Source organism: Otolemur garnettii, unplaced genomic scaffold (assembly GCF_000181295.1).
Source record: "Otolemur garnettii isolate 467f Iridium unplaced genomic scaffold, OtoGar3 scaffold00055, whole genome shotgun sequence".
Lineage (NCBI taxonomy): Eukaryota > Metazoa > Chordata > Mammalia > Primates > Galagidae > Otolemur > Otolemur garnettii.
In genome coordinates, this window is record NW_003852450.1 from 3,497,212 (window position 1) to 3,520,357 (window position 23,146).

At 51.9% G+C, this 23,146-nt stretch overlaps 1 protein-coding gene across 1 annotated transcript; it reads left to right on the top strand.

The window, feature by feature from the left end:
- Positions 1–884: 884 nt before the first annotated feature.
- On the top strand, positions 885–22,895 carry SLC45A3 (solute carrier family 45 member 3). Its single transcript, XM_003792224.3, has 5 exons — positions 885–987; positions 15,608–16,011; positions 17,398–18,183; positions 18,901–19,166; positions 22,113–22,895. The coding sequence occupies exons 2-5, from the start codon at positions 15,840–15,842 to the stop codon at positions 22,548–22,550; spliced, it is 1,662 nt and encodes a 553-aa protein (XP_003792272.1). The 5' UTR covers positions 885–987; positions 15,608–15,839; the 3' UTR covers positions 22,551–22,895.
- Positions 22,896–23,146: the final 251 nt, after the last annotated feature.

Sequence of the window (23,146 nt, forward strand, 5' to 3'; positions counted from 1 at the left end):
TCAGAAGAGACTTGCCCCCATAATCACACAGCGGGTTGATACAGGGCCAGCCCTGGAACCTAGCAGCACCTCAGTGCTCAGTCCAGGGCTAAGGCCAACCTTCCCTTTCAAAGGCATCTTCTGGGACTTTGTAGTATTTTAAGTCAACAATCCGCCTAGAATGGATTTCTCTCTACCCTAATAAAACTCCACGGAAGACACAACTCAGAATCGGACTGCCCACGACCAGGGCTGCCTAGGACTCCAGTTATCTGCCTCCTGTCTGAAGGGTTCTTTCCTTCAAAGGCATTCTGGAAACAGGTATCTGTTAGAACCTTGCTCAACAGCTAGCACAGAAAATATTTTACAGAGAAATTATTATCCCTTCTTCCCCCTTAACACACTCTTAAGGAGATAAGAACTGGAATTTCTTTTAGCTGTAGAAGGAAGGATAAAATTTGCATCGGAGAGCAGTAAACAGTAGGAAGAGTAACTCGGAGAGAATGTGATATCTCTTTTCAAGGGATGGTCCTGCACAGGTGGAGGGCAGCTTTGCTTGGAGACCAGAATGGCTGGAATGGCACCCACAGGTAATGGTCGCAGACTGGCTCCGGGGAAGGGAGGTGCCCCACGGAGCCACAGAGCTTCTACCTAAATGTTTTGGTGGCGAACGGCAGAGAGGGCGGTGCACTGCCCTAGGTAATGATAGGGCATTCTTGGAAGCCACGCGGGGGCTGCCCGTCGCGGCCACTGCTACAAAGACAGCTAGGAGACCTCGGGCTTTCTTCCCTAGGGTACCAGCCCCACCCCTCCATCTCCCCTCCTAGCACCCCCCACCTCCGTCCCGCCTCGCCCCGCCCCCCTCCTGGCAGCCCCAGCGCGCATGCTCTCTCCCCCCGCGGAGTAACCTGGAGATTTAAAAGCCGCCGCTGGCGCGCGTGGGGGAAGGAGGCGGGGGGTAGAGCTTGCGCGCGCTGGCCCCGGGTGACAGCCGCACGCCTCGGCCAGGTAGGCGCGCGTTCCCTCCTCTCCCAGAGGAGAGGCTTCCCGGTGCGGGAAAGGGAGGGGCGCTCGCGGCTGAGCTCCGCGGTGTCGCGTGTTTTGCGCCCCGCGGGATGGGCCCGCGCTGTGGCCGTCCCGGGCGCTGCTGGCCGAGTCCCGCGCGAATCCCACAGGAGGGCGCGAGGCTGCGGGCGCCTGGGAACGCGCCCCTGCTCTGCCGCGGGCGGGCGCCCAGTGCCCAGCGCCAGCTCGGGTCCCCACTGAGCTGCGCTTTCTTCCGCGGAGGGCGGGCTGGGTGAGAGGCGCCCGGGCTATCCCAGGCCGGTGGCGGGGTGGGCGGGGAACGGCCCCTCCCCGGAGCTCCGGGTCGGGCCGACGGCTGGCGGACCGGCCGGCCGCTCGCTCCTGTTGCAGCCTCCCGCGTCAGACTTTTCTTTGGAAAGTTGCGTTTATTTTCTTCCCTTGTCTGGGCTTCACCGGAAAGGGGCAGGATGAGTCACCGGGGCGCGCACAGTCAGGGACTTGGGGGAGCGGGGAAAGAGGCCGACGGCTGGGAGCCGTGGGGTGCTCGGGCCAGCTTTCTGCTGGGAGAACAAGACGGTTATTAAGGGAGGGAAAAGGGACTTAGCCCTTTCGGATATTAGTCTGGGGTGAGGCTCTGGGCAGAGAGTTGAGGTTGGACTCTGTGTACCAGTGCCCCCCTTTTCAGCCTCGGTTATCTCTTGGGAGGAGGAAAGAGGCCGATGCGTTCTCCTCTTCGACTCCCGGGGTTCAGGTGGGAGTGGTGCGAGTTCTCCCAACAGCAGACTGGTGTGATGCGGTGGTACCTGGCCAGTGGGTGCAGCTTCTCAGAGCTCTAGGCGTAGGAAGCAGCAGGCCTGCTGGAGAAGCCCCCAGGGATCTGCCGAGAGTGAGGGGCATTCCTTCCCATAGTCTCCCATTCTCCTCAGGCACTGGAGTCCTGCGAGTTTCTCTTGCCCTTGACTTCTGAATCAGCTTCCATCTTCCTGACGGCAACTCCTGACCTACTCAGCTTCCCCCTCTCCCCACGGCGCATTCTCCCATGCTTCCTCTTTTCCCAAGGGGCCAGAGTTGGGGGTAGGGAGGAGTTTGGCATGGTGGGTACCTGGTGAGGGCTCGCCCTTCAGCTGTTACACTGACCCGATCCCAGTGGAGCTGGGACTAAGAATAGCCCAGTTGCTGTCTTGCTGCCCTGTAGCCTGCAGCCCAGCATTGCCAGTAAACCAGGGCCCAGAGTGACCCTTGCTGGGCTCCTGGAAGCTTTGCTTAGGGGTGGAATTGAGGTCCTGGGAGCTTCTCACTACCTTTCCTGATGCACTTTATGGATCTTTGAGAGCAGAGACAACTTTGGTGTGGACTCACCTGCCCAAAAGGTGGTGGGAACAAGCTAGCTTATTGGGGTGGATGGGGAAGGGACAGACTAGATGGCAAGCCTATGGAAACCCATATAGCAGCATGTCCTAGGGGATAAGTGGGACATAATTTGAGGTCACGGGCCCTTCTCTTGGACCGGTCCCATCCCCTCATTCCTCCCTTATCTCCTCCCACCAGGCCTGTCATGGAGCCAGGACTCTGTTGTTCTAAAAGTGCTCAGAAAATGGAGCTTGAGTCAGCAGGATGAGTCCAAAGATAAAAATACAGCTGTGGATGAATGTACAGCTGTGGACAGACAAGCCCCAATTTAGTGGGTGTGTTGGGGGGGAGTTTTCCTGTGTATTCGTGGGGTGTGTCGTGAACTCCCCCTGCCCTCTTGGCTCTGAGTAGCCCTGAGGGAGGAAGGGTAGGAGCTGGACAGTGATCCCTGGTGGCTCACTGAGCCATTTTCCAGGACATTGGGTGGTGGAAGGATTGCATGAAGGCCCCTCTGCAGCTCTCCCCTTACCCAAGTTGGAGCTTCAGCTCTCAGCCAGGGCAGGGCTGGTCTGGAGACTCTGAAAGTGAAGTTAACTTTAAGTACTATCATTTGGACCATGACGGCCTGATAATGTTATGGATAAAAACCCAGACTTTTAGAAAGGCAGTCTATATACTGGCTACTCTACTGGTCTGACAAGTTACTTAACCTTTTCTAAGCCTCAGTATTCCTAACTAAAAAATGGGAATGATAATAATGTCTACTGTATAGTTTTTATTAATCATTAAATTATAACAGATATAAATTGTATTTGCAAATATATAATCATAAAGTCTAAAAATTATTAAACAATGCATATAGAGTCCTTAATTGTGTGCCTGATATGTAGTAAGTGCTAAATAAATGTATCTATTATTATTATCATCTGTGTCTCAATGGACAACATCACCCAGCCTGAGACTTTTGGGCCTTTCCTTTAAACAGATTATTATTATTTTTTTGCCACAGTGCTTATTTCCTTAGGAGCCAGGTCTCCTGGACTTTGGGGAGTTGGTATGAATAGTTAAGATACTGGGCTCTGGCAACATGGTTTGAATCTCATTGCCTCTTGCACAAGTTAAACTTTCTGCACTTCAGCTTTCTCTTTTGTAAAATGAGGATAATAGTACCTAACTCACAGTATTGCAAGGATTAATAAACTGATGTAGGTAGAGCTCTGAGCACAGCAGCTGCTTGTAAAAAGAGCTTGATAGATGTCAGCTGCTGTTATTTGGTGACAATGGAGGCAATCATGGTGGTTAGAAACCAGAGTTTCTTACCAAGGGAATTGGACCATATATAACTGTATGTAAGTTACAGATGAAACATCTGCAGTTGAACTTGTCTGGTGCAAAGATCGCACCAGAACTGGATGTCTTTTTTTCTCCCCAGTCAGTATTGTGTGACCAGTAATTTTTTTGTTTGTTTGTTTGTTTTTGTTTATTTTTTTGCAGTCTTTGGCGAGGGCTGGGTTTGAACCTGTAACCTCCAGCATATGGGGCTGGTGCCCTACACCTTTCAGCCACAGGCGCCACCCTGTGACTGGTATTTTAATTAGTCCAGAAATCCCTGCCCTGCCTACCTCCCAAAAGTATACTCCTCAAGTTAGAAAAGGGTACCATGAGGTGAAGGTGACTATATATTCTGAAAAATTAAGAGCCTTCTGTGTGGAAAGCTTATTTGTTGTTATTTTAAGGAAAACTATGTGGGGAGGGTGTCCTGAAGTTGGGATTCTGCTCTGTCCTTCCATTCCAACTCTTAGGCCCTTTTGCACTGCTCTTTGGTATCCAGAAAAAAAAAAATGTAGCTTAGCTTGCTTTGAACAGTCAGTGGCCCTGTTTGCTGGGCGGCAAGGGTGGAGGCTGGACCAGTTGGTACCAGGCCCAGTGTATTGAACGCTGATGCCACTTGACTCCCAGCAATAGAGCTGGAGTGTTGAGCTTTGTCCAATGTATTAAGTGTCCCTACTTGGGGGCAGAGACTAGTGACAGAGCCATCACGGGATAGTCCTGATCCCTGGCCAGAACTTCCTGTTTAATCCCTTTTTCTGCTACGTGGTCTGTTTCCTCTTCCATAGGAAGAAGTCCACAGTTTTGCTACCAACCCTGAATGACTTGTGGGTATTGCTTCTGTTATTGAAGATGGGCCTGCCTCTTCTATTGGCCTTCATTTCTTTGCCTGTAAAATGGAGATGATAGCATTTACCTTGCAAGATTATGATGAGGATTAAATGTATATGCATATTTAGCAAAGTGCCTGCACAGACCAGATGCTCAGTGAATGTTTGTTCCCTCCCTTTCTTTGTTACTTTTGGAGATCACTTTTGGGGAGCTGGGATAAGCTAGCAAGAAAGGTATTGGAGACCAGGTGAGGTGGCTCACACCTGTTATCCTAGCACTCTCAGAGGCCAAGGCGGGTGGATTGCTTGAGCTCAGGAGTTGGAGACCAGCCTGAGCAAGAGCAAGACCCTGTCTCTATAAATAGCCAGGTGTTGTGGCAGGCACCTGTAGTCCCAGCTGCCTGGGAGGCTGAGGCAGGAGAATCACTTGAGGCGGGGCGCAGTGGCTCATGCCTGTAATCCTAGCACTCTGGAAGGCCAAGGCCATGGATAGCTTGAGCTTATGAGTTTGAGACCAGCCTGAGCAAAAAGCAAGACCCCCATCTCTACTAAAAATAGAAAAAGTGAGGTAAGAGGATCACTTGAGGCCAACATTTGGAGGTTGCTGTGAACTATGATACCATGGCACCCTACCAAAGTGAGGTGACAAAGTGAGACTCTGTCTTAGGAAGGGAGGAAAGAAAGAAAGGGATTGGAGACCAGCTCTTGTTCTACATCCCATAGTTCCTTAGTCACTACATCCAGGCCAGACAGAATGCCTAGCCAGCCAGGTAGGATGTTCTCAGGAGTGGCCAGCCCACAATAGCAGTACCTCTTTCCCCTGTACTCTCTGTACTCCCACCTCCAGGCCTTTCTAATCTTGTGTACTTTGAATTGGCAAACAGTGTCCAAGCTAGGAGCATCTGGCCCATTCCAAGTGATGTGGCAATCTAGAGCCTAACTCCTGGTTCCTGTCCCTAGAAAGAGCTGAGCACCCAGCTACCTTGAGTGAGGCCTTGCTTGAGCCTTGGGCATGCTAGTCAAATCACATCTGACAAGAATCTTGATTTGGCCTCACCCATAGGTTTTCTGTTGAGCACCAGTCCTTCTCAGGGCCTGGGCTAGACCTGTGCTAGACCTGTGTTCTCTACTTTCCAGGAGCTGAGGCACTAGGGGTAAGGGTAGCACTGGGGGAAGGACTGCAAACCAGAGACCCTCAGGACTGTGTGCAGTATCCAACCCTGGTTAGCACAGTTGAGACTGGTGGGGAGAGGGGATACTTGATGGCTGGGGTCCCAGAGGGCCCTGAAGGAGAATGGATTTGAAGCTGGACAGGGTTTTGGCGGAAGCATAAAGCAGCCCAGGAAGGGGAAGTAACTGGAGCATGGTGACCGCTTTGGAAGCAAAAACAAGCCCATTGCTTTTTATGTATCACCTCTTCCCCTCTTCTTAGCCCCAGGGAGGTATGATGACTCATCTGAGGACATACAGATAGGTGGGCCTGATCTGAGACCAAAACCCAGTCCCGTGGTCTTGGCTCTGGTATTCTTTCTAGAATGCCTTACTGGGGAGGGGAGGTCATGTTTAGAAATTCCAGGTTCCAGGGGCATTGTTTTATAGATATATGCCCTTTTCTATTGTGGGGGATCAAAAAGTGATACCCCAAAGTGAAGGCCTCAGAAGTAGGCCTCTGACTTTCTGCCCAGGAGAAAAAAAATGCTTTAACAGAGAGGCTGAGAAGAATCTGGACAGGCCTTGCTAGATTTCCCTACTCAATCTATTACATTAGCTCATGCCCTTTTTGTCCAATCACATTTCCACAGAGCTGTCCTGCCTTATTGAACCTAACCATAAAAATGGATAGTTCACTCTGGGTTTTTGGGTCTTCATTCTGAAGTCTTGCATGTCACATAAAACTGTAATCAAATAGATGTGTTATGCTTTTATCTTGTTAACCTGTCTTTTTATGGATTATTGGCCATAACAAAAGATGGGGAAGAAAGAGATCATCCCCCTTCTGCCCCTGTACTGCATAGTGGCTACCTGTTTAACTTCCAAGGCTACGTAAGCGTCATGGCCATTTCTTCCAGAAAGCCCCAGAAGAACTAAACACCCCACCACCACACACACACCTTGGGTGCCCACTTTATGGACTTTTTTTTTTTTTTTTAGACAGAGTCTCACTGTTATGCTTGGTAGAGTGCCGTGCTGTCACAGTTCCCAGCAACCTTGGGCTTAAGCGATTCTCTTGCCTCAACCTCTGAAGTAGCTGGGACTACAGGCACCTGCCACAACGCCCAGCTATTTTTTTTGTTACAGTTGTCATTGTTGTTTAGCTGGCCCGGGCTGGGTTCCAACCCACCAACCACAGTGTATGTGGCCGGTGCCATAACAACTGTGTTATGGGTGCCAAGCCAACTCTATGGACACTTGTGTCTTAGCACCTGGACCACATCATTGCACACCAATTGCAGTGGGTTGTTTCTGCATCCCGGACACCTTTGCAGTGGGCGTACACATAACTGGGGCTCAGTAGGGGTGGATGGGTTTAGTGCTCTTTGACATTCCTTTATTGGAGGTTAGGTTGTATGCATGCATTGAGGTATACCTCTTCCAAGGTCAGCAAACTTGAGCCCTCTAATGAAAATTTTAAAAGTCTCTTTTGGGGCCAATTCTTACCTTGCTTACTACTGAGTGAATGTTTTTGAGAACACAGAACTGAGTCTGAGTCAGCCCTCTAATTATAAATAGGGCTGATCACAAACCCTGGGATATCAGATCTGAGAGGGCCTTAGCGGCCTTTAAATTTAAGACCCTAGAGGCAGGGTACAGCTGAGCTGGGACTGGCACCGTGGTCTGCCTTTTGGCCCAAATCATTGCCCATCCATACCTTTGCTCAGATCTGTAGTCTCCTGGCCTCTTTCCTATATCCTCCCTCCTAAGGGGGGCCCAGATGAAGGACAGGACCAGGATTATCTGTGCATGGATGAAGAGCGCTACCTGGCCTGGCTAACTCATAAGGTTTAAGTTCACAAGGAGGGAGGCGGTTCAGGTTTCACTTTGCAGGGGCTATAGGAAGAGGGGAGGTAGGGGAGACAACTTCTGAGTCCCCTGGATATGGTGCTGAGTTACCTGTTCCCTTCTCACATTCCTCTTCCCTGCTCTGAACCAAGGGATTTCTTTTTTCTTTCTTTCTTATCTTTTTTTTTTTTAAGACAAAGTCTTATTATGTCACCCTCGGTAGAGTGCTGTGATGTCATAGCTCATAGCAATCTCGAACTCTCGGACTTAAGCAATTCTCTTGCCTCCCAAGTAGCTGGAACTACAGCTGCCCACCACAACACCAGGCTATTTTTGTTGTTGTTGTTGTTGTTGTTGTTGTCATTGTTATTAAGCAGGCCCAGGCCAGGTTCGAACCCACCAGCCTAGTGAATGTGGCTAGTGCCCTAACCACAGAACTATGGGTGCCAAGTCCAAGGGATTTTTTGTATCACAGCCCCACCTTACAGGGAAGCATTTATTGTGGCCCAAGGAGAGGTGAATTTAGTTACTAATTTCTGCCAGGAACAGAGTCCAACTCTGGAAGAAAGTAGGGAAGAGGGCAATTCTGCCCTCACATGTCTTGGTTACTTGGTTTAGTTTCAGGGGACTGCTGACCCTTGGCATTCTGTTGGTACTTTAGCAGGCAGGTAAAGGATGGGGTAAGTGCAGCCGGGGAGACGTTTCCACCTGCAAATTCAAGGGAACTTGGTTCCTATTGATGGAAGTCTATAAAAACCTCCTTTCTGAATGCCACAGAGCCTTGTCAGTGAGTCCTCAGTGGGCACCTGTCCAGGAAGACACCTATCTGGGGCCAGGGGTGGGTGTGAGATCAGTCCCTTGGCTGTACAGCTGTAAAGAGCCCTCGACATTATCTAGACTAGCTCTCATTTTACAGGCACAGAAACTGAGTCCCAGAGAAGTGAAATGGCTTGTCTAGGCTGCACAGCTATAACAGTTGCTGAAACAGGTCTGTACTGTCCTGGCTCTCACTTCGGAGCAGTTTCCAGAATTTTTAAATGGTTTGAATTTTCTGTTCAACCACATTTTATTTGTGCAGCCTTAGGCATGTTCTGAGACTGATGTTCATCCTTGTGAAATTGGAATATTAAATACCTACTTTGTATTTGGATTATATGAATTATTAGAGAGCAGATGCAGTGTGTTGTACCTTGCACATGTCAGGCACCTCCTGAGCAGTTAGTAGGGGGCAGCCAGTGTGCTCATTTTCCTTGTGGATGGAAATCACCCTGTCTCACAACTGTGGGGTGTCTATCCCACCCTCCAGCTCCCTTCACGCTCTTCCATCGCCAGGCAGGTCTGTTGCAGTGACCTCTCCTCACCTGTTGGGGCCAGCACCTGGGGAGGTGTTCACATTCTTGGCATTCCTCTTGCTGCCAGGGTCTGAAAGAGTTTCTGGTGTGGATGGGGGAGGCACCAAAGCTGAGGGAGAAAGAAGGCGGAGTTGGTCTGCTCTGACCACTGCTGTTCCTGTTTGGAATAAGAAGCCCTCTCGTAGGTTTCCTCCACTGAGGAAGACCAAGCCACTAAAGAAGTGGCTGCTAGGAACTTTCACATCCTTTGTCTCGAACCCATTTTTCACATCTATGAAGTTAGTGGTTTGATCAAAGTTTCCTTGCTTGTGAAATAGGTATCTTAATTGTACCCACCTCATTGGATGGTGGGAAGACTAAAACACTTGGCAGCGTGCCTGGCGTGGAGTAAACCTTATCATGAGCTGCCACTGTTGATTGTAGATGAGGAAACTGAGGCTTGGAGGCCAGTAACATGCTCCTGCAGTTATAATAAGTGATAGGGCTGGTATGTGAACCCAGGTCAGGCTGACTTCCAAACCTAGGCCTCCCTGCAGAGTCTGCCAGGCTTAGGGATGTCAGCACAGAGCCTGTGGCTCCTGGGATGGAAGGGAGCTCCAGGTTGGGGAGTACTGGATGTCCTAGTTTGGAGGGCATGCCCAGAGTGACCTTGGGTAGCAGCTCTTCTCAGAAATCAAGTCTGGCTGGGAGATGAGCCTGGATTCAGAATGTGGGTCTGTGTTGACTTGTCACCATGGGATTGCCAGGTGACCTTTGGGAGGGTCTCAGTGCCTTAGCCTCAGAATAGGCTGGCTGGGACTGACTGGCCAAGGTGAGGGTCAGTCCAGCCCCCAAATCCCTGTCACCAAATCTGAGAGGGGAGGGGAGATTAGTGCTGGCTCTAAGGACCACAGGCTCTGTCCCTTTCCCGCCCCTTCCCCCAATCTCCTCTGGCATTTGTTTCCTTTCCAAAGCTGGACTGGGGCTCTCAGACAGGGCAACAAAAGCAAGTCTTCTCCAAGCCACTGCCACCTGTTGGGTTTTCACACATTGGGGGTGAGTGGGGGGAGGGAGCCGTTGCCCTTTTCCCAGTGTCTGTGGGTTGCCCCCGCTGCCCCCCTAGGGCCTGGGATTCTCTTTGCTGCCCGATGTGACAGTGCTCAGGAGCTGGAGGGGGTGGAGGCCCGCAGCAGCTGGAGGGAGAATTGAGTGGGAAGGGGCCGTTGCTGGCAGCCGGGAGGGAGTTTGATGGATTACTCCGCAGGCCGAGAGGTTTCTCCCTAATCCCCCTTTGTGTACCAGCCTGCAGCCCCCTCACTCTCTCTGACAAGCTGCTAAGCAGAAGGCTCCCAGTCCAAGTGAAGAAAAGGCAGCTCAGCAGGGCGAACTCTAAATCCCTGGCCTCCCAGCCCTGGGGACGCAGCAGCCAGGGAGCCAGCCTGAGACCCCTTCCCGCTGCCCTTATTCTTTCTTGATTCCCTTGAGATGCAAGGCTGCTTTCTGAGCAGTGTCCTCAGGTGGCTGTGATGGGAGCCCTGCAAGTGTTCTTGGGCCTCAGCTATTGGTGCAAATCTCTGCTGTGTTTTTCTAGGGTAGGACTGGGGAAAGCAGAGACTCTCATGATTTGGAAATATCTGGGCTAGGAGAATCCAAGACTGAATGTGTTGGAAGGCACGGAAGCCATGTGTAGTCTGATGCTGTGTTTCCCCTCCCCAGCAGCCCGGGTAGGAATTCTCACAGGAGTGGAGAAAGTGAGGTGGCGGGGTGTAGGGGCCTGGCAAAGGGGATCAGTAACATTGGGGAGCTCATTGCATCACAAGAATGCTTATTTTCCAGGTCTCCTGGTTGATGCAGGCTCTTTGGGTATCCCTAAGGTTCCTTGGAGAGCTGCCCTAAGAATTGAGCTCATTTTGGGAGTGCAGTGTGTCAGGTTTCAATAAGGCCAACGAGATTGGTCCTTGGGACAAGGGCAAGTGGGGAAGGGTAATAGGGACACTGGGCTGGTGAACCCCCAGACTTGAGAGGTCCTGTCCTCTACTCCAACCTGGAGGACTCTTCAGAGCTCCTCTTGGAGCAAGGCACTGGGGTTCCCCTTCCCAGCATCTCACTGCCTTTGACCTCCTGTCTTGGCCTGAGATAGGACAGCCTGGGGGTGTGTGTATGAAGGATGTTGGCCTAAGGTGACCCTACCCCCTGTCTTCAGCTGAGTCATTACTCCTCGTGGCTAGTCTCCCCAGTGCTAGTTTCCCCTTCTGTGAGGAGGGCTGCTGGGTGGCTATGGGGCAGAGGGGCTGCTTCCCACTCCCCAAGGAGTGATAAGGAGTGTGTGAGAAAGCACAGTCTTTGTGAGTGTGCAGGGAAGACTCGAGGTCGCTGAGCTGGCTGGGTCAGGGTGGGGGCTTCGGCCGTTTGATGTGCTTGGGTGGGGTATGGGGATGCTGGTCTGCATAAAGAGGCCATAGAATTGCTGAGTGACACTGGCCCAGGGTGGGGGCTGCCCCAAGCCCTGTTCCCTCTGGCCTCTGTCTGTCAGCAGAGGGAGTCTGTTCCCCCAGCTCCACCTAAGCCATGCAGGGTGGCAGGAGCCCCTTTGAAAGCCCTCAAAGGCCTCTTTATATGGCCCCCTCTGACCCTCCCTTCCCTTAGGGAGCTACCAGGGAGTGGGCTCGGTTGCCTTTCCTCTGCCTCCTCTACTCTGTCTTTTGAATTTTGGACAAAGTTCAGGCCAAGTTTGTTCCGTTGCTCAGTTTCATTTCCCCACACTCCCTGCTTGGGGTCCAGTCAGCAGTGGGGGCATTCCAGACCAGGAGGGATGGTCTGAGCCACTCACCAACTTCAGCCCTTAAGAGTTTCGACCTCTAGGGGTGGGCTTAGAATTTCCTTGGTGTGTGAGCATATGTGGGAGGGAGAGGACTTAAGTCTTTACCCACTCTGGACACCACCCTGTGTTTTGGGCCATTCATTCATTAGGTAAACATTTCCCAGGTCCTTTGTCTTGTTAGGACTGGTCCCAGAGAGGTTGTGATGGAGCCCACAGCCTTCCTTGGGGGAGCCATGTGTTGGGGTACATGGCATATGCAGGTCTTTCAGTACCTGGAGGTGGGCAGACAGAATCCAGATTCATTAACCTTGCCCAGGGCTCCAGGGACGAGGAAGGATGAGCTCCCTGGGGCAGGGCTCCCTGAAGGTTCCCAGAGGTCTTGGGTTTCCTCCAGCTTTCTTGCTTTTCTGTCATCAGTGGTGACGATGGCAGAGAGGAGGGGAGACGTTTGGAACTTGAGAGGAACTTGTCCCAGAAAAGCCTTCCTTTCTGTTCTGAGAAGTCAGCCCCTCCACTTCCTCCTCTTCCTGCCCCCTCCTCCGCAGGTGAGCACTCCATCTGTCAGAGTGCTCCAGGGGTGGTGGGGCCTGGAGGATTTGAGTCAAAGACATCTCCAAGACCAGAGGGTAGAGGGGAGAATTAAGCCCTGTCCTCTTGCCTGTATCTCTGTTCCCTGGTAGACAGGAGATGAGCAGGGGTGAGGGCGGGGTGTATGAATATTGATCTGACCCCCCCATCCTTTGGTGAGAAGTGTGGTTGCTGACAGCAGAGGTGGGCAGGGAAGGGGTGCTGAATGACTTCATATTCTCTGGTTTCCCTGAACCTGGGCTTCTCTCTGGGCCAAGGAAGCAGGCCCGGACGAGATGGCCTGTGGCTGCAGTTAGTGCTGGAGGATCTTCTGTAGTTTCCTTACCTGAGGACCCTGGAGTAGGGTTGAGGTAGGGGGACTGGGGCATTGGGAAGGATGCAAAGGTAAGATAGGGGGGCTTCTGAGGGGGAGTGTTCTTACCATTCTCCTCTTAACATGAATCAGTTTGTTCCATTAAACACATTCTTTGCAGGAAAAAAAAAAGGTTGAAGTTTGAAAAGTTAAGAATAAAGACCATTTTCAAAGAGGCTAAAAGGGACGATGAGACTTTCATAAATTCCATTGGCTTTCTGTTTTCCCCCTCAAATAGAAAGTCCTTTTAGGGTTCAGGTTCTTTAGCTGTGGAGTTTTATTTTAACCCCAAAGGGGAAAGGCTGAAGCAGTATCCAGAGGAACCATTCATTCTTCTATTTGTCAGACCTGCAGGTATTGCTCAGGCAGTTCTGGGCTGGGAAGAGTGAAGTCTGGGGGTGGCAGGTGTGCCCTGGAGCCCCAGGGCAGAGTAGAAATTGGAAGAGGGAGGAGGGGGCACCACAACCTAAGAACAGAGGGATGCCCAGCTGAGCTTGGAACCAGCTCACTTCCCACCCACTCCTTTCAATGAATTCTTCACCTGGCCCAGCCCCTACTTACCAGGCTAAGAACCTCTGGGGTGGAAAGAGGCACCCCAGGGAGGAGGAGGCAGCTAATAAACTATCTTCGTGGAGGGCAATTCCTTTTATCCCTCCTTCCCCCTTTTTGGGTCTTTTTCCCTTGTGGGCTAAAAAGGATCTCTAGGAGGACTAGGGAACTGGATTAAGGGAGAAGGAAGGCAGGTAGAGGTGACTAATCATTGCTAGAGAGCAGAATTTATTTATTATTATTATTATTATTTTTGCAGTTTACCCAGGCTGTGTTTGAACCCACCACCTCTGGTATATGGGGCCGGCGCCCTACTCTTTTGAGCCACAGGTACCACCACCCTAGTTTTTCTATTTTTTAGTAGAGACAGGGTCTCACTCTTGCTCAGGCTGGTCTTGAACTCCTGAGCTCAAGCAATCCACCTGCCTCAGTCTTCCAGAATGCTAGGAATGCAGGCAATAAATTGTGGGCAATTTATGTTAGACAACAGAGAATGACTAGGCCTCGGAAAAAGGAGACAGGTTCTGGGTGAGGCTAGGTCTAACAGAGTCTGTTTGCTCAGGGAGGACCTGGTCTCTTAAACCCAGAGCAGTTGAGTGTCCCAGATGAAAGGTGAAGGGTGGGCTGGGCTGGAAGCCCTTTGACCCAGAAACCCTCCCTCTGGACTAGATAGCACTACCCCTTGGTCTCTGCACTGTCCCCTGCCTTCCTGGGGGCTGCTATGGAAATGTAACAGTGGAGAGGGCCTCAAGTTAAATCCACAACAGCTGGGCTAAGACTGTCTGGTTTTCCCGTCTCCCTTTTGGTACTATGTGGGTCAGTATTTTACTCTGATTCTCAGGCTACCCCCATACCATAGGAGGTCCCACACTCAGTCTCAAAGTACAGGTTTGCGCCGGACTTTGGGGAAGAGGCTGCCAGCTGCCCAGCCTTACCTCAAGTCTCTTCCTTCCTGATCTACCAGCTGTGAAGCCCCAGAAGGCTGTTACAGACTGGACAGAATTTAACCCAGGACTGATGGTCATCCAGTTTCTCAGTGGCACAGCTCAGAGAGCACCTACAAGTGTGTTTTGTCACATGCAAGGCCCCATAGGGCTCATATTATTTGGAATAATAAAGGAAATTGAAGCACTTTTTATTATGAGCTGCTGAGATTGGCAGGGGTGATAAGTGGGGGCTTGGGGTGCTCCCTGGTGAGGTGATGGGAGCCAGGCCCTCAGCCATGGTGGTCCTCTCACCAGAGTAGCTGTCCTTCAAAGTTTTTGAGGGATTGAATTGGAGAGGAGAGGTAAGGCACTCCAGGCAGTAGTACTGGGAAGTTCTGCCTCCTGCCTCTTTCTTGGGATGGATGCCTGGGTAGAGGCTTACCTACTTACCTCACCAAGGTAAGGTCTGGTCTGTCCTCCTCTTGGTGACTGACTTGATTTTCCATCTTTTATAGTCACTTCTAAGCAAAGTAGACTGCCATGGGTACACTGTTGGGAAGTGAGACCTGAAGGCTGCCTGCTTGCAGGGGGTACAGGGTGGGTGAGAGCAGCATTGGTTCTCTCTGCACGGGAGACTGGGCTGACAGGAAGGGGGGTGGGGACTTCTCTGCTGAGAACGGATCCATTTAGGGAGGAGAGAAAGGCTGCCCAAGAAGTGGTGGGGCATCCTGCCAGCTCGGCAGGTCACTAGCATCATCACGGGTTCTGCCAGGTAGTGTGGTTTCATGTCCCTGTGAGGTGGGACTTCTCTGCTGGGAACAGCTCTACTGTCCTGTGACAGTTGGACAGCCACCCATGGGACTTTCTTCTCCATGAACTTTGAGCTCAGGAGAAAACTCAAAAGAAAGGTTTTTCAGTTCTAGGTGCCTCTAGGGGAGCTGTCTTTAAGTGGTTTCAATGATAGGTTAAAACCCAACCCAGCAAACCACAGACTCTCTCCTCCCTACCCCCAACACCCCTGCCCTTGGGGGTGGGGGTTATGGTACAGCATGGCTCATAGCCAGGCAGTGCAGAAAAGGAAGTGTTACTTTTTAACAAAGGAGAATAGAACAGCCCAGCTTTGGGAAGTACAGAAAGAAAAACAAATAACCAGGCCTGGCAGAGGGTCTCCAGGGGCACCTTGATACCCGGGCCTGGGCAACTAGGAATTAAGTGAATTTGATTCTTCCCCACTCATACTAGCAGGGTAATTACGAAGATATTCCAAAACACAGAATAACCAGCATCTGTTTGATTTTGGAGTGTGCTGAGGTTCAAAAAACATATTTACCTTATTAATTATGTCAGCCTTAGGCTAATATTAACTTGCATTTCCTCACTGGGCAGTTGGGGGTGGCACCCAGGTGGCAGGGCCAATCACTGGCCTGTGAAAGAACAGGATACAGACAAATTCAAGCAGATCCTTGAGACCTAGCCCTCTCAGGACTTAACACCCCATGTGATTGTGATTTGTTCCCATCCTTTAGGATCTGAGCAGTGAGATGTGTCTCCGCTGAGGTGCCCCACGGCAACAGGTGTTTAGCATGGGCTCATTGAGAAGCTGGACCTGTACCATGGAGCTGGCCAAAATGGGTGCCTGGCTGAATCCTAGGCAGTCAATGGCAGAAAGGAGGAGAGCCCTCAGCTTCTGGAATAGAGCTGAGATGAAGCAGTTCTGGAGTGCTTAAACGGCCCCGAGCCCTTCCTGCCAGGCTCGTGATGATCCAGAGGCTGTGGGCAAGCCGCCTGCTGCGGCATCGGAAAGCCCAGCTCCTCCTGGTCAACCTGCTGACCTTTGGACTGGAGGTGTGCCTGGCTGCAGGCATCACCTACGTGCCACCCCTGCTGCTAGAAGTGGGGGTAGAGGAGAAGTTCATGACCATGGTGCTGGGTGAGTCACCACATCCTCCTTCCTTCCTGCTCCAGATATGTGCTGCCTGGGATGTAGGACAGGAGTACCTTTGCTCAGGGAGCTGCTTGGAGTAAAAGGTGGTTCCCTGCAGTTTATGGGGTTGGTGGGTAGGCGTTGCTGGTCAGAAGGGGGTGAGGTAACCCTGGGCTGAAGGGGTGCCCCAGGAGAAAAAGGAGAGAATATAAGGACATAGTCTAGTCACCTCTGTATCCCAGGAGACACTGGAGAATTTCCTCCTAACCTTTGTCTACTCCTAGCCCTTATATAATTAATGTCTATTACCTGAATTAATCTTTATAAGGACCCTTTGAGATAATGTTTTACAGAGAAGAAAAGAGGCTTGTAAAAGGTTTGGTTAACCCTAGCCAGGACTGTACAGCTGCTGATCAGTAGAGCTGGGATTTGTTTAGGGTCTCCCACTCAGTGCCAGCTTTTACCCCTGGGGCAGCGGGGAGGCTCCTGACTCTACAGATGAATTCTGCAAAGGCCTCAGAAGGGAAGCACCATGTTTCCCTGAAAATAAGACACGGTCTTATATTTATTTTTTCTCAAGAAGACACACTAGGGCTTATTTTCAGGGGATGTCTTATTTTTATTAAGTATAATACAACAATCTACATTTATTCAAATACAGTTAAGACATCTTCTGCAACAACATGACAGGGGGAGCCGACCTTGTTGGTGGGGCTGGTGCTAGTGATGAGTAAACTCCTTTCCCCTAGCTGTTCGCACATGCACAATAGGATGCCTGTGACTGTAGTTACCACACATGCACCCGGACAAGTGCAAACGGCTGGGCTCAGAGAAAGGAGCTGTGGCAGATTAAAGGTATTCCAGTCTTCCTTACAGCTCCACATGGAAATGCAGGGTGTGGCTATGCAGATATGCCGCATAGCCACTCCCATCACTAGGTCTTATTATTGGGGTAGGGCTTATATTTAACAAACGCATAGAAATCCTGCTAAGGCTTATTTTTTGGGTAGGTCTTATTTTCAGGGAAACACAATAGTTACCATTGTGGGACAGGCCCCCACCCCAGGAAGAGGGGCCTTGTAGGATTGCAAGCTCTGGAGTCAGACTGCCTGTTCAAACTGTCTCTTACCCTTTGTGGCTCTTCAGCTTTGCATAGGTATCACTTATTAGTTGTTCCATGCCTCAATTTCCCCAATCTGAAAACAGGGGTGTTTGTAATACCTATATTATGAGGAATAAATTAGACTCTCTGGGAAGACTACGCACAGCATCTTATGTAGAGTTTGCCCTCAATGTGCTATCATTTCTATCCTTCTCAAGCAGCTCAGTTCCCCTTTCCCTTTGCCCCTTAGTTGTCCCAGCCATTGACTCATACTACTTGTCCTCTTACAGGTATTGGTCCAGTGCTGGGCCTGGTCTCCGTCCCACTCTTAGGCTCAGCCAGTGACCACTGGCATGGGCGCTATGGCCGCCGGAGGCCCTTCATCTGGGCCCTGTCCCTGGGCATCCTCCTCAGCCTCTTTCTCATCCCGAGGGCCGGCTGGCTGGCAGGGCTGCTGTGCCCGGATCCCAGGCCCCTGGAGTTGGCACTGCTAATCCTGGGTGTGGGGCTTCTGGACTTCTGTGGCCAGGTGTGCTTCACTCCACTGGAGGCCCTGCTCTCTGACCTCTTCCGAGACCCGGACCACTGTCGCCAAGCCTACTCCGTCTATGCCTTCATGATCAGCCTTGGGGGCTGCCTAGGTTACCTCCTGCCTGCCATTGACTGGGACACCAGTGCCCTGGCCCCCTACCTGGGCACCCAGGAGGAGTGCCTCTTTGGCCTGCTCACTCTCATCTTCCTCACCTGTGTGGCAGCCACACTGTTAGTGGCTGAGGAGGCAGCACTGGGCCCCGCTGAGCCAGCAGAAGGGTTGTCGGTCCCCTCTGTGCAGCCCCACTGCTGCCCATGCCAGGCCCGTCTAGCTTTCCGGAACCTGGGCACCCTGCTTCCCCGGCTTCACCAGCTCTGCTGCCACATGCCTCGAACCCTACGCCGGCTCTTTGTGGCTGAGCTATGCAGCTGGATGGCACTCATGACCTTCACACTGTTTTATACAGATTTTGTGGGTGAGGGACTATACAGGGGTGTGCCCAGGGCTAAGCCAGGCACCGAGGCACGGAGACACTATGATGAAGGTAAGGCCCCTGCAGCCCGTGGAGGCTATGGCGGGAGCTGCCCTCTTGGGGCCAGGGAGATACACACAGGCTTTGCCTAGGCAGGTGTTTGGGTATCCTGGGCCCAGACTTCCCCACTAGGAAAGGAAAACAGACCCATTCTGCCTACATGGCTCCTCATGGGTGTGAAACTGCTCTGCCAGCAGTTTCAGTAGGGCCTTTGGCTACTCTGAGAACTTAATCAGAGTCAGTGCCCCAGTTGCAAAGAGGGAAAGGCTGAGCTTATTCAGAATCCAGAGGGAGCAGAGGAGTCAAGGCTGGATTTCCAATCAGTATGGCTGCAGCTTCAATGTGCCCTCTGTTCCCCCGATGACTTTCTAAATCTCCCCCGTGCCTTCCAGCTCAGGCATTCTAGAAGTGTTCTTGAAGCCTATGCAGGACTATCATCCTTGTATTCCCTCTTGCCTTCCTGTCCCCAAAGCTGAGGCTCCCAGAAAAGCCACAGGACATCTTCCCCTCCCCTTAGCTAACAGCTGTGGCTGTGCTCTCTGAGAGCCAGTGGGAGAGCCTAGATTCCTTTTGCTACAGGTAGAATGGGGAGGGTGCTGGGGAGCAGATACCTGTGGCCCTCACTTCTGAACTCCCCCCAGACTGTATTGTGCCCCTCCCTACCTGGCCCTATCTGACAGCTTTCTCCCCACTGTTTTCTCCCTATATTCCCCTTCCTTCCCCCTCCAGGCATCCGGATGGGCAGCCTGGGGCTGTTCCTGCAGTGCACCATCTCTCTGGTCTTCTCTCTGGTCATGGACCGGCTGGTGCAGCGATTCGGCACCCGGGCAGTCTATCTGGCTAGTGTGGTGGCTTTTCCTGTGGCTGCTGGTGCCACGTGCCTGTCTCATAATGTGGCTGTAGTGACAGCCTCCGCCGCCCTCACTGGGTTCACCTTCTCGGCCCTGCAGATCCTGCCCTACACGCTGGCTTCCCTCTACCACCGGGAGAAGCAGGTACTCAATGGCTGGTGGTTGGAGCTGGAGTGGAGATGAGGGAGCTTGGGGGAGGCTGACTAGTCCAGGACTTGATGTCTAGCAAGGGGCATTAGAGGTTTTCTTTGATCAGAGAGGAAGCCCATCTTAGCCCCAGGACCAGAGACTTGGGCTGCAGAAGAGTATAGATTAGATTCTGGCAATGACTTCCTGGGGTCAGGACCGGGAAGCACTTGAATGGATGATTGCAGGAAATGCAAATCTTACGGTGGGAATCCTGAAGAGTCAGCTAGCTGAAGCCCTGGGCTGGTGGTTCTACAGAGAGGCAGGAGGCTGGATCAGATGACCTCTGGGGCGTCAGGCTTCATCAGATGCTGAGTGGGAATGGTCTGGCTTTAGCAACTCCTCTCCTTTTCTAGGGAGAGGCAGTGTTACTACCTTGTGCCCTGCTTTGGTCTCTGAGATTGGGAAGGCTCCTTCCTGTCCCCACTCTTTCCGGTTTATCTTCCTTTTCTGTCTAATTCTCTCTTTTCTTTTCCTGCCTCCTTCCTTTGCCTCCATCCCCTTCCCCCGCCCACATGGCGGATATCTGAACCTGACACCTGGCACCTGACAACGCTCACCTGGGCACTGTGTAAGTTGGGGGGGAGGGCCTCCTTCCCACTCAGCCCACACTAGCCAGCCCCTCAGGAGCTGGCTTCTACAGGAAGCCTCCTGACCCAGGCACTGTGGTCACCCTTGTTCCCCTCCACTGGCCTCACTGATGCAGCCCTAGGTGTAGAACTTGCCCCAAGGAGCATGAAGCTGACACTCCCCTGGAATGTCCCTGGAGAGAAGGAGATGCACGTCTGCCCTCATGGAGCTTCCAGGCTGCAGGGAAGACTTGCTCCTACCCTTATAGCACATGAGTGAAGAAGTAGATAAATCCATGGCCGCTCAATCACACAGGTGTCCTCAGGGTGGGAGGTGTGGAGGGGAAAGGCCCGGTCCTTGAGATTCCTGCTGGCTCACTGATAACCTTCATCATTCTTTTTTTTTTGCAGTTTCTGGCCGGGGCTGGGTTTGAACCCACCACCCCTGGCAATGGGGCTGGTGCCCTACTCCTTTGAGCCACAGGCGCCTCCCCCCTTCATCATTCTTTAATCTTCTACTACCCTGGTCTGGGGAAATGGAGTTGGTGTCAGAGGTCAGACATGAGCACATGCAGCTGTGCCAGGGAATGTGTTTTGTACTTAGAAACATGTCTGTCCTCAGAGACCTCTTTAGGCTCCAGCCTCACTGGTCTTTCCTGGGGTGGCAGGCAGGGAGGGGAGTATCTGCTGGTTCCCAGCAACCACTGATGGCAGATGGGGCCCTGTATACTGTCCGCCTGCTCCTTTGCCTACATGTTGAGCTGCATGATGAGCTGTGAGCTTCCCTGGTATAAGGTTTGAGCTTGGCTATGACTCTCAGCTTACAATTGCAGCCAACTCAAAAACTCTTCTATGTTATACATTGCCTGGTATGAGGGACAGTGTCAGATGAGACCTGGTCTTGTCCTTAAATGAGAGGCTCTGGGGCAGTGAGGGCAGGGTAGGAGTGAGGAGGATCAACCAGACAAGACACAGTCACTCTGATCTGTGCAGAAGTGACAGCATAGTGAGGTGGAGTGAGAAGGGCTTCAGCATTAGCCCAGCTTGGGGAGGTAGGAAGAGGGCTATTTCTCCTACTCAGAGCCAATCCTCCAGGCCCCAAGGCTGAGACCTAGGACCTCACAGCAGTGCAGCAGCTCCAACTGGGACCATGGATGGGGCGGGGGAACTTCTTTCTGTGCTGGACAGTGAGGACTTCCAGATCATTTAGTGGAGGGTAGGCAGGCAGGAAGAGGGGTAGGAGAGGGTACTTGAGTCAGTAGGGGCTCTGCCTTTGGATTTTGTTCCTCTATTCTAGACATTTCTCTTCCTGTCTTCATCCTTCCTGTGTCTTTTCCTTTACCTTGGGGCTCTGTTCTTTTCATAATCTGCAGTGCTGAGTTTGTCTGCTACTTACTTGTAAGAGAGGATAGAGGAGACCTAGACTTCTAGTTTTAGATTTTGTCCCCTCCCCACCACCCTCTTTGATTTTTGTTTGTTTGTTTTTGGCTGGGGCTGGGTTTGAACCCACCACCTCCCGTATATGGGGCCAGGACCCTACTCCTTTGAGCTACAGGCACCGCCCTGATTTTTTTTTTTTTTTGGAGACAGAGTCTCATTCAGTAGAGTGCTGTGCTGTCACAGCTCATAGCAGCCTCAAACTCTTGGGCTTGGGCAGCACCTGTGGCTCAGTAGGTAGGGTGCCAGCCCCATATACTGAGGTTGGCGGGTTCAAACACGGCCCCAGCCAAACTGCAGCCTAAAAATAGCCAGGCGTTGTGGTGGGCACCTGTAGTCCCAGCTACTTGGGAGGCTGAGGCAAGAGAATTGCCTAAGCCCAAGAGTTGGAGGTTGCTGTGAGCTGTGATGTCACTGCACTATACCAAGAGCAATAAAGTGAGACTCTGTCTCTACAAAAAACACTCTTGGGCTTAAGCGATTCTCTTGCCTCAGCCTCCTGAGTAGCTGGGACTATAGGCACCTGCCCCAATGCCTGGCTATTTTTAGAGATGAAGTCTCGCTCTGGCTCAGGCTGGTCTCAAACCTGTGAGCTCAAGCGATCCACCTGCCTCGGCCTCCCAAAGCCCTGGGATTACAGGCGTGAGTCACCACGCCTAGTCTTTACCTCTTCACCCCCTTAATGGGCTGCTCTTGCTCCTTAGGTGGATGGGTCCCTGCTAAACCCAGACTAAGTAAGGTTTCCTCAGTTTTCTGACCTGTTGCCTGATTTTCATTAAGCCTGTTGGCTGGTTTCTTCCAGTCTCTGGGATGAAGGGTAGGGTCTGTTCTGATAGGTATACAATCTGAGTATATATATACCTGTCCTATTCTCCTTTTCTTCACTCCTCCCCTATAGGTGTTCCTGCCTAAATACCGAGGGGACTCTGGAGGTGGCAACAGTGAGGACAGCCTGACGACCAGCTTCCTGCCAGGCCCTAAGACTGGAGCTCCCTTCCCCAATGGACACATGGGCGGGGGAGGCAGCGGCCTGCTCCCATCTCCGCCTGCGCTCTGTGGGGCCTCTGCCTGTGATGTCTCCATGCGTGTGGTGGTGGGCGAACCGACTGAGGCCAGGGTTGTTCCAGGCCGGGGCATCTGCCTAGACCTCGCCATCCTGGACAGTGCTTTCCTGCTGTCCCAGGTGGCTCCATCCCTGTTTATGGGCTCTATTGTCCAGCTTAGCCAGTCTGTCACTGCCTATATGGTTTCTGCCGCAGGCCTGGGTCTTGTTGCCATTTACTTTGCTACACAGGTGGTATTTGACAAAAGTGACTTGGCCAAATACTCCGTGTAGAATACAGGCTGAGAGGAGGTCTGCTTCTTGGGTCCCACCCAGCTCCTGATCAGGCTGCAGGGATGTTCTTGTTTCTGCTGCTGCCAGTGGTGTGGCTCTCTGTTGCCACCAAGTGGCGACAAGGTGCATAGCATGACAGCTGGGGGACTGGGGTTTCCCTCTCACCAGTCTCTGGGGCAGGTGGACTGGCAACTTTCTAAATGAGTTTCACAGGGAGGCCAGAAGGGCAGGGCCTTTGATTAGCTCCATGCACTGGAATGTGTGGCCCTGAGGGTGGATTGCTTAGTTTCAGGGTCGACAGCTAGTATCCTGCTTGAGATATCTAGAGAAGGGATTTGGGGAGCTGAAAAACGTAGCCACTTCCAAGCCCCCTTATCTTGCAGGTTTCCCCAATGTAGCTCTTGCAGAGGAGTTTCTAGTATGAAACTCTGTCCACAGGATTTGAACGTATGGAAGTTATTTTGGAGGGAAGAGTTCTGAGGGGCAAGGCAACTCCAGGGACCACATTCTCTTGGTCCACAGCATTGCCTATCTGCTGATTCCTCCACCCCTACCTTTTATCAGAACATGGCTTATCCGTCCCTCTGTTGCCATCA